The sequence below is a fragment of the Drosophila bipectinata genome, chromosome 2R (genome assembly GCF_030179905.1).
Source record: "Drosophila bipectinata strain 14024-0381.07 chromosome 2R, DbipHiC1v2, whole genome shotgun sequence".
Lineage (NCBI taxonomy): Eukaryota > Metazoa > Arthropoda > Insecta > Diptera > Drosophilidae > Drosophila > Drosophila bipectinata.
Window position 1 is genome coordinate 16213645 of NC_091737.1, and position 11455 is coordinate 16225099.

The following is an 11455-nucleotide window of genomic DNA, read 5'->3' on the forward strand; positions in this document are numbered from 1 at the left end:
TATCAGCATCGGAATCAGAATCTCAGCCCGAGTCTGAGGAAGGCTGGCAAGCGAAGCTCCATGTAAAATTCATTCGACTGAGCAGGACACCAACGAGCTGCAAATGAAATGGCAGAGCGTGGCGTGTTGAAGTCACCTGTCTGCCTGTCTGTCTCAGATGACAATCCCAGAGGGCCAGATTCGGATGCATTGAACATGGTCTTGATGGTAAGAAATTTAAAGAAGTTAGTGTCAAAGAATTAAAGATTGATTTATGAAAATAGAAAATTTCAGGTAGACACAGTCTCTACAAATGAATCCTCATTGGTGGAAGCTTTTCCGAAACATCTTAATTGCGGCTCGATTATAATAAAGCTACACACTAGATCCTCGCTGATGCTCATCACTCCACCGGCGTTATTCATTACCCCGCAGTAGTTGGGGGCGGAAAATAAGGTCACCAGGCGACGGTCGGCGAAGAACTCGTAGCCATCCTCCACAACCTCGTGGGCACGGACCATTACGTCTAGACGATTGGCGTCGAGGAAGTTCTGGACAATCTGCTTGCTGAAAGTAAAGCTCACACCGCGCTCATTGTGACCCCAGCCGTCATCCTTGCGGTTAAGATCCGCCCAAAGCAGATCACAGAGGAGGCCCTGGTTCGGGATATTTGTGGGTCTCCGAATGGCGAGGATCTGATCCAAGCTGCGTAGCCTGGGACTGAGTCCCCCGTGACAGCAAAATATTCGATCGCCCACAACTGCTGCAACAGGCAGACAATCAAAGCAGTCCGTGAAGGTCTGCCACAAGTGGATCGTGTGCTTCCTTTTCACCTCGTCGAAAAATCCATAGATCCGGTTTATACTAGCACACTCGTGATTTCCCCGCAGGAGGAAAAAGTTCTCGGGATATTTTATCTTGTAAGCCAATAACAGGCAGATCGTCTCCAGGGACTGCTTTCCTCGATCCACGTAGTCCCCTAAAAACAGATAGTTTGATTCCGGCGGGAAGCCAGATGCGTTGAAAATTCTCAACAGATCCTTGAATTGGCCATGGATGTCCCCGCATATCTTCAGAGGGGCATTTAGTTCCAGGAGCATCGGCTGGCTCATGATTACCTCGCGAGCTTTGTAGACGAGAGCCGCTATTAGTGACTCTTCGAGGTTACAATCAGATCCGACAAGATTTGTGAGCTCGTGTATAACAGTATCCACGTCATGGCTAGTAAAATCCCTCTTGATTCTCGACATGATATTTCAATAAATACACTGTATAGATTTTTTAATAGCACCTTAAAATTTATATGAAACGTCGACGAATATATAGTGCAAGTTATAAAATAAACTTGAATTTTTCGAGCATAAGAATGTGAAAAATTGTGTATGAAATTTACTTTTCAAATAAACTCAAAGCCTACCTCTTAATTAATATAATAAAAAAAAATAAAATCTTATCGATTTTACCAGGTGCTCGTAAAGGGTAAAAGGGTAACATAGAGGGGGAATAATCTGCGACTCCATAAGGTATACAACTTTTTTATCAGCGCCAACAACCGATTCGATATAGCCATGTGCGTCCATCCGTATGAACGCGTGGATCTCAGGGACTATAAGAGAAAGGTCTATAGGATTTGGTATAGAGACTCCAACAATATCCAAGCAGTTCCACTTTGTGTCAAAATTTTTCCACACCCACTCCCAATTTGTATCCGATCGGATAGGAAAAAGTCCCCACTTTTGATCCTTGCGATGGCCATAGCTCTGCCAAATTTTATCTGATCGGGAAATATCGTACCATTTTGCAATCAACGAACCCAGAAGCAACTTTCCTTATACAAAACATAGCTTTAATATCTTTTTTTAATTTTTTTAATTTTTTCCTAGGGGTACCCCTACGAAAATGTGGGTTTTCCCAAAGTCCCCACTTTTGCTCGTTCTGATGGCCATAGCTCTGCCAAATTGTATCTGATCGGGAAATATTGTTCCATTTTGTAATCAGCGAACCCAGAAGAAACTTTCCTTATACAAAACAAAGCTTTAATATCGTTTTTTAATTTTTCGAATTTTTTTCCTTCCGATGGCCATAGTTCTGCCAATTTAAATCGGTTCAAGAAATAAACGACAGCCATAGGTCTGCCCTAGTTAAGCCTCCTATTTCCCTCAATGCCACACAAGCTCACATCGGTTCCAACTTGAGACTTGACTTGGCTTAAAGCAGAAGCGTTAAAGTGCAAAAGATTTATGGAATTTATTTATGTGCCAGTTAAAATGACTACATTGGGGGGCTGTTGGGGGTGGCGGACCGATGGCTCGAGCCCACAATCGTTATTATCATCGTCATCATCATCGTCATTGTCGTCCGACGGCATCTCCATCAGATGCGCCATCACAATTTTCGTTGCGGCGGTGTGGACGTAAGCGGATTTGCGACAAAACTCATTCGCCATGGACGTGGTGGCAAGGCGGACCATTCGGGCTTGGCTTGCCGTGGTCGACTGGTCAAAACCCCCGACGTCTTCTCCGCTTGTTAGCAGTTGACAGCAGAGAGCGACGGGGCTAAATCCTGTTAAAATTTAGTGCAAAATAAGATAGAATGCCGGGATGCTTAGCCGAGAAAAAGAAACGAAAGTAAATTACTCGTTCTTCGTTCCCATTGAATACGTACTACGTAGATATTCTTTTACTTTTTTTTCAACCACTTTCAATTCTCGCCGCGGAAATTTTTCATTCCAAAAAACAAAACCAAAAAATATGAGAAAAATATAAAAAATAAATAAAATAAAGTTCTGACTGGCCATATACATAAGTTTTGTCTTTTCATACGTACAAACCGACCTTCATAAATATCTTTGTATTCCGCTGGCCCATAAATTGTCGCCGAAAGCTCCGAAAACAATAAAAATAAATGAACTTGAGTGAGTCTTTGCTCTGGAACCGAAAATGAAACCCAAACCGACTGAAACTGAAAATGAAAATGAAAGGGAAACTCAGACCCAGAAAAAAACCCCAAATTGGAACTGAAACTCGAAACGAGGCAATTTGATGTTGATTATTACTCGCCCTTCTAGTGAGAATTACTTTTCCCGGCTATGGTTTATATGTTTCTGGCCATTTTGGCTATTAGTATTTATTGTCCTGGCCTGACCCAGGCCAAATCGCATTCTAAATGATAAAGAATTCGTGGCACATATATCTTCATAAGCTGGAACTCTAGCATAGGCATGCTAAGAAAAATTTAAACATATTTGCCGAAAAATTTAAATTCAATTACCTTTGGCAAATGTTTATTGTCCTGGAAAATGAAATACCTATATCATTTATGAGACCCAATCTCAGAAGATTTCATTTCAAAATTAAAATCTTTGCATAGACAAGCTCTTTTACATGAATTGACTGATGCTTCCTGAAAGTTTCCATTAGATACTTTGTATCTGATTTCTGTGCAGCATACAAAACTGAAAACTGAAATAAAGTTCCTATAAATGCGATTATTTATGCAGGACAGTCGAGGGATGCAGGATCCTGAAGCAAATATGAACCGGACAACAATTGAGGGAGTTTCCATGGCAGCCATGGACACCGGACCGAAGAGTAAAAGGTTTGCTCCTAAGTCTCGACACGTGTTGAAGTTCTTGCTTTTCTTTTCAAGCGAATGCAATGTGCGTGGAGCATATACACATAGAAAAAAATCATTAAGCCCTTTAAATGTTTTAACATGATGCAGTATCCTAGACGCTGAAAAACTTTGAATCTTTCTGTAGTTAAAGCATGAGTAGTAGTACGGCCAATTATTTTGTCAGTGTATGCTACCATGTCTCCGCTTGCCACTCAATTCCCTGGTTTTTTTAGACACTGAACTTTCTTTGGAACACAGACAGCTAAAAAGCAATAACAAATGGCGACAGTTAGTGAGTGGAATGCAGTTGTATTTCATTCACTCCCTCTCCGTTTCTTGACACACTCTCTTTTGGTTTAACATTTCACTTTTCACTGCTGACCTTTACCCTTCCCTCATCCGGTTCATTTTGCACTTTTTATTCAAGGAGTGTGATTCAGATTCCGCACTTAAATAAACGTGTTGGTGACATTTCATAGGACAGGGAATTTATATATATTTTTGCAAATGTTTGCCAACTTAATAGTTTTTTCAACGCTGGCTGAGGAGTTATAGAAACGTCAATTTATTCAATATTTATGAATGCATCAAATTCGAATTTATAGTACTTTTGTTGAATATTTATTCAATTGAATAAACTTTTATGTTATTTAACTTTTAAATGCGACACACACATAGAATTATTAAATGTTTGCTTCCATTTATCACATGTATGCTAATCAATTAGCCATATTAGGCCAATTAAACAGAGCCGAAATGAAAGAAAAATACATTCTCAGGCGAATGCACTTAAAGAGTACTTTAAAATATGAATTAAGTGAGTTATTCGAGTGTCGGGCATCAATGAATGCAATCTTTAAGTAAACTCTGAGAGCTCTGTCAAAATCTCTGGCAGTCCGGGGCTTGACAACTTAATGTTGAGCTAGAAAACAATTTGCATGGCCTGAGAAATGCCAGCTGAGGCCACAAATAAATATTGAAACCGAAAAAGGATTTCGTGGTGTGGTGATGGTGATGGTGAGGGTGCTGGGGCCGGAGCTTAAATGGAAGGACTTAAAATGGTACACTGCTGGTGCCGTACACTTTGAAGTCGGTCTCATAATCTGATGCTAGTTATAAACTCTCGGGCTAGAAGGCCGGACTAAACCAAAGTCATTTATATTTGTGCCCGGAGAGTCTTGGATTTCAGAGCCTAGCCTGGCAAATATAATCATTCATGGTTTTCAGAGCATGAATCACATGCAAATGGGCTGGGCCGGTGGTCCGGTTTGCCTGTGCAAATAGATTCATAAATCAGTATGAAAATATTATTTGATTTCCGTTCTCACAAAAGAAGGCATCCCGCCCTTTTTCCTTTTCCTGGTCCCGGCCCTCTTATCGGTGTCCAAATCCGAAGTCTGAGACGTTGTCGGAAGCTACTAATTGGAGCATAAAGTACCAGCAACAAATGCCGGGGAATTCGTATTCTTTTGTAAGGCAGGAGCTTCCAGGACTGGGGAATACCCTCGCTCGCATAATTTGAATAAAATTAGCATGTCTATAGCCATGATGCCTGAGTGGGTAAGAGTTCTTCCAATAGAAATATTATGCACAAAGAAATAATAACAGGGATTTGTTTCTGAAATATGCTTACTTGCCATGCTTGGAGGCAGAACCTTAAATTTAACACTTTCGTGTTAAAGAGGGTATTCATTTGTCCACCTTGTCTATGAGAGATGTCCTGTTTCTTTTTCTGCTTTCTTGGGCGGAAACAAAATGTTGACATTGCGTCATGTGGCCTTTGAATTATGAGTGGTATCTCTGGCTTAGGCCATTGACAGTACAACAATGAGCACATCCGTTTTTCTATACTTTACTCTTATTTTTCCAGTTAAGACCTCTTCTGCCCTTGGGTTCTCTATTACTTTTGTTGCAATCTCTGGTGCGGCATCTGCCACAGTATACAGCAGCACCAGCATCGACATCGGCGTGTGCATTTGTGCATTTCTTGGGCCAAAGTCGTGACATGCGAAATGAGTTTCTTTCTACTCATTGTGGCAGAGCAGTTGTATGTGGCAAGCAGCATCCCCAACCGCTGCTTAATATTTCCGCTTGCACACTTGCTTATTTATTATGCTTCCGCCATCCTGTGGCGCAAAAGAGCCAAAGGAAGCGCCATTACCTCACACTTGAAAAAATAACTTCACTAGCATCAGAAATGTCTCCTTCAGGCCCCTTGTAACCCGACCTAAGTATTTCTCTCCGTGGCTCAGCTGGGGCTGCCACATGCGGCCATGGCTCCTTGGCTGCCCTAATGCCAACTCACTTGACTTGGCCCGTTTGGGCCAGTGGCTTGCGTCTGGAACAGGCAACCGAGATCTGGGAGTTGTCTGCTCCTTGCCTGCGTCATGTTAAGTGCCTACATAGGATAATCTGCACATCTCGAGTCGACTTTATAGCGTGTATTGTGTGTGCCCGGGCCTCTTCCTGTTACTGTGCCTTTTCCATTTCCCCAACCGCTTTTCCCCGTGCAGTCAAGCTGTGCAGTTGACTTGCAAGTCGAGCCCCCTGCGAGGCTTATTCCTGGACTTTATGAGGGGCTTTCCCGGCTGGCCTCCTCTGACGCCTTAAGTAATTAGCATGTTGAACGGGGGGGTGAGTGCAACTGGAATGGCGGTTACTCCTGACTACAACAGACAACTGAGCCCTTGCCCGGCAGGACATGGCAGGGCCAATCATCCGCGAGAGTTTGCTGCAAAGGACACAGGAGGAAAATCAGCTTTGTGCTAGACTGAAATATCTTAGGATGACTAAAATTCAAATTAAATAGGTATACCAATTTAAACTTAAGATATAAAATATCTCTTTAATTAGAAAAGAATAACTATCGTTTTATCTAATTTTTTCCAGTGGGAATAAAGAGCACATAACGCCTTTGCTTATTAAATTCCAACTCTGTGTGGCATAAAATGAATCCAATCAACAGAGAGACTCATGTTGCAGCGATGATGCAACAGTTGCTTGGCTGCAGCCCGCTGTTGCCACAGTTTGGCCCACGGCTGGGGCACTTGGCTGAGTCTTGGGTAATCGAAATCGCAAACAAAATGTGGGCTGGGGCGGAGTTTTCAATTCGGGCGTCTGGGTGCCACAGGTAGTCTTCACGTTCGGCCACGTGCCACGTGGCTAATTATGTACGTGACTCACATGGCACACGATTCCCCGAACGATGGTAAACACCTTTGTTCCTTTACTCGCCCCCACCTGTCCGTGTTTCGCGGCCCAACATGCCTTTGACATCATTAAGCTCTTTGGCAGATTTGTCTAAATTTCCAATAGATTTCCCCGCTCAGCTTTCAGCTGAAAGTGGGTCCCACGCTCGATGCCATTTCGATTCACGATTGCAGAAGCACATGAAATTTTACATCTTTTTATTTTGCTTGCCCCCGGCCTCCAGCTCGCATCCTGCCACTGCCACCGACTCCTTGCAACCCCTTTCTTCCCGTATCACGTTTGATGTCATTGCTGATTCTGCGGTCGCAGCGAGTTCGCCATGGAAGGTGCTTACCACATCAGCGGCATTGACGTCGCAGGTGTTGGGACGGCGAGTTAACAAGAAAATTGTTGTTTCTGTCGCCATGTCATGTAGTTACAGTGCCAGACAAAATAATATATTAGATTTAGAAAAAATAGTAACACAGACTTTTTTGACTATCAATATAGTATCCTATCTGAAGACTTATACTTCCTGGAATGTATTTTTTATTCCTGTTCCTAGTTAACTGACTTCAGCTGTTAGTTTGTGGGTGTCGTTACAATTTTCCATCAAACCTGGAGGAGAACTTTCATGTTATTGAAAAGAGCACAGAAACGAAGAGAAAACAACCTTAATGCTAAAAAATATCAAATGACTTTGACTCGTCGTCCTGTTTGCAGGATGTGCTTGAATCTTTGTATGTACGTTTGCCTGCCTGTGTGGGTATCGGTTTGCTAAGCATTTTTAAATGGATCCACCTGTGAGTTGGAGACACAGACTCTGGTATGTGAGTGCCACATAAGTTGCCTTTCATTGTTGCCTTTGTTTGTCGTCAAATGCGTTGATTAAATTTTCTCTAAACCTTCACAGGATTCGTGGGAGTGTGTCCCTTAGCCTGCGTGTGTGCCTGTTTGTGTGATATCTTATTACATGACAAGGTATATATTTTGAAAAGATTAAATGCTCGAGTGAGCTGCGCTTTGACAAGGCTATATAGTTTGATTTGGTACAAGACACATTGCGGCAACAATTTCATAGAATTACAGAATTTGTCCAAAGTAGAAGCACCCATTTAGAGGCAGACATTTCAAGCAGTGGCGGATTTAACAGGTGGGCAAAGGCGCACTGGGCCCCCCCGACGAAAGGCTTTCAGGGCCCCTCGTGCTGAAAGTTACACCTTCGATTTCTTTTCCATAAATCTGCATCAAAATATTTTTAAGATTTTTTGTCAAATTTTCTGGGCTGTCCCCTTCAAAATGTGCAGAATGCATGGAGAGCCCCATATGACGCCCTGCGTAGGCCATATCTTAGAAAATATTCATCCGATTCTTGAACGGAATACCTTAAACGATTTATGGATGGATTCTTCATAAATCTGCATCAAAATCTGGGAACAAAATATTTTTAAGATTTTTTGTCAAATTTTCTGGGCTGTCCCCTTCAAAATGTACAAAATGCATGGGGAGCCCCATATGACCCACTGCGAAGGCCATATCTTAGGAAATATTCATCCGATTCTTGAACGGAATACCTTAAACGATTTGTGGATCGATTCTCCATAAATCTGCATCAAAATCTGGGAACAAAATATTTTTAAGATTTTTTGTCAAATTTTCTGGGCTGTCCCCTTCAAAATGTGCAAAATGCATGGGGAGCCCCATATGACCCACTGCGAAGGCCATATCTTAGGAAATATTCATCCGATTCTTGAACGGAATACCTTAAACGATTTGTGGATCGATTCTCCATAAATCTGCATCAAAATCTGGGAACAAAATATTTTTAAGATTTTTTGTCAAATTTTCTGGGCTGTACCCTTCAAAATACCCTTCAATGTACCCTGAAAAAATTTTGCCCACTGGGCCTTTTTGCTTAAATCCGCCACTGATTTTAAGGCTATTCTTGTCTCCATAAATAGCGTGTAAAGGCTGGTGAATTGACAATTTCTTCTAAAAAAAGGATATTCCTAATAATTCAGAAGCATTTAAGCTTTAAATTGTGCCACAGATCGATCCGAGTCTCATCAAGCCCACATGCTGTCAAGGATTTGCATCGAGTTCGTTATTTAAACATTTCTTATTCAAGACTCCTTCAGCTTTAAAAGCAATTTACATTCGATCTGACTTTCATCCTTTGCTCTTGTCGTTTAGGGTCCTTTGGCAACTGCATTACCACTACATTACACTCATATACACCCACAGAGACCCACACACTGACTTCCACTCCCACTCATACATACTCAAGTTCGCGGGGGCGTCGTCTCAATTGCATAGGAAATTTGCATAAGTTGCCAGCTGTCGTCTGGCAGCGCTTCCGCTTTTCAGTTATCCCCGATTTTCCCCTTTTCCGCTTTTCCAAGCGGCCACGCTGCATGCCCTTGCGCTGAAAGGCGTTCTGCGTTCTGCAATTTAATGAGCGATGCGCCAGCAGATGCAAATAAATCTTAAGCGGCAGTTAAACCCATTTTTCTCCCGGTTTCGGCTTTAGCCAAATATTTGTTGCCCCCTTTTCCCCCAGAGCCCCTTAGGGGGCCAGACCCTTAACCTCAAAGGAACCAAATGCAATTGCACCCACAAATGCAAAAAAAAATGTAAGGAAAAATAGAAGATTCGAGCAACAACGAGCCACTAAACAGAATGCAATTTGCTTGTTTGACCCAAATTGTTGTGAGATTTGCCTTTCACCAGGCCACTCCTCTTTTCCGCTTTCTCTTTGGCTTTCACCCAGTCCCCAAGCCCTACTGTTGGCCAAGTTTATCTTTTTGCAATTGTGCAGGCAACGGAGGGGCAGGAGCAGGTCTGCGCCAGGCTCATCCTGTCGGAGGGATAACAATGGAGCGTTACTTTCACTTTTTCCATTGTTTGGCGTTAGTTGCAATGCCTGCACTTACTGCTACACTGAAAGGAAATGGGCTGAAAGGATGGTACAGTAACTCTGAGGGTGTGCCTAAGACTTTGCCTCTAATAATGCTTTTATCTTATAAAATATTTTACAACTCTAAGCTGAATATTCTTGCAGTGCCAACACCTTCTTTGCTTGCTATAGCTCCTTGCGGTGCATCCTGTAAATGACTCAACAGGCGAACTCAGGACGATAAGCACGCAGACACCTGGCACACCTGAAAGAGCTGGAAGAGCGACAGACCTCGACGAAGGCACGTTCTGCATTTCGTTTGCATTTTCGGTTGCGATTATTGGCACTTTAAATGTTAACTCCGCCCGACTGAACCGCCACACCAATTGAAATAAAAGCAAGGCCAAAGCCAACGCGAACGCGCCAGGCAAGCAGAATTTGTTATCCTTATTTTGATTCGAAATTCGAATTGGTATTCCGAGCTCTTATTCCCTTCGAATTGAGGCGGGTGTCTGTGGCCCGTCGTTTTGTTGCAGGTATGGAGTAATTTTTGTAGCTTTTTTCCTTCAAAAGTTTGACACGCGGCCTGGGGCCAACTTCTAAGAAAGTGCTTGGCCAGCTTGTATATAGTATTTATATATGGAACTACATGAAAAAGCAGAGTCTAACCAAAACAAAAAAGTCAAGAGAAGGAGTATACTGCTGCGTTAATTTCCTTTAGGAATTCCAAGGCCAGATGCCTTGTTACAAGTTGTGAATTCCAACGATGCCGGCTGTTGCTTCCCACATGGCTTTCTAATGTCTTAAGAGCGAGTTTTGGCTAATAAGCCCCACTTATGTGATAAATTATTTACCTTTATTGAAAGCGCCCAAGCAGCAGGGCTACTCACCTGTCCCTTCTCCACTTTTCCCTCCAGCCACCTCTGAACTGCTCCTGGTTTTCCCCGCTGCATGTGCTTATAATTTATTTAAATAAGCCCCTATGACGTTTTTAATTCACTGACAATGATGTCAGCCAGCCAAGGAGCCGTGAGGTGGGGACGTGGCCCAAGCCATCGGCAGGGGTAGCTGGGAAGGTAGGGTGTTGGGGCCCGGCTCACAACCTCTGGCCTGGCATAATTTGAATATTTCTGGCATAAAAACAAGCGCGCAAAACAAAATCAACAAACAACTTGAGCAACAACGACGTCGTCGCCAAAAAACAACGAACGATTTCAAGGCCCACCGATGAAATGGCATTGTTGGGTTGGTATACCCTGTAATTTGAAGGGGAATCGGAGAAAATGTAATATTATGTTTATTTTTCGAAAGGAAATTATGTACACAATCTGTTTGATTACAGTTTTTAAATCAGCAGAGTACTTCATAAAGTGAAAATAAGTGTGTGCTTTGAGTAAAGCGAAAAAATACATGAATATTTCAGGATTTCGTTTCGGGTAGGTCTTTGATAAACTTTGTGGACCTCGAAATATCCCTGCAAAAGTTAGGCTACCCATTAGAGATCCTGGCCGTGGGGACAAGGCCAACAAATGAGCGTAAGCAAAAATCTTGTCACAGAACAAAAAAATTGTTCATAATTTTTCTCATGGAATTTGCAGCGTAATTTCTCTCAATTTCAGCATGGCGGTGGGTGGAATTTTTTTCAGCCCCAGACCACTAAGGTGCAACCCCAAGCATCTAGCCCCAAACCCCGACCTCCTCACGCCTCCCGACCGCCTCCTCACTGCTTGGCCCATGCCCCCTTAAAATACCATTTGTTGTAGCCGCTAAATGTCA

At 42.7% G+C, this 11455-nt stretch overlaps 1 protein-coding gene across 1 annotated transcript; it reads right to left on the minus strand.

Annotated features, from left to right (window-relative positions):
- Positions 1-231: 231 nt before the first annotated feature.
- PpY-55A (Protein phosphatase Y at 55A) lies at positions 232-1376 on the minus strand. Its single transcript, XM_017238530.3, has one exon. The coding sequence runs from the start codon at positions 1227-1229 to the stop codon at positions 270-272; it is 960 nt and encodes a 319-aa protein (XP_017094019.2). The 5' UTR covers positions 1230-1376; the 3' UTR covers positions 232-269.
- Between the last annotated feature and the right edge of the window lie 10079 nt (positions 1377-11455).

Excerpts from the sequence above, each read along its gene's own strand:
- PpY-55A (XM_017238530.3), bottom strand. The coding sequence starts at position 1,229 with ATGTCGAGAATCAAGAGGGATTTTACTAGCCATGACGTGGATACTGTT.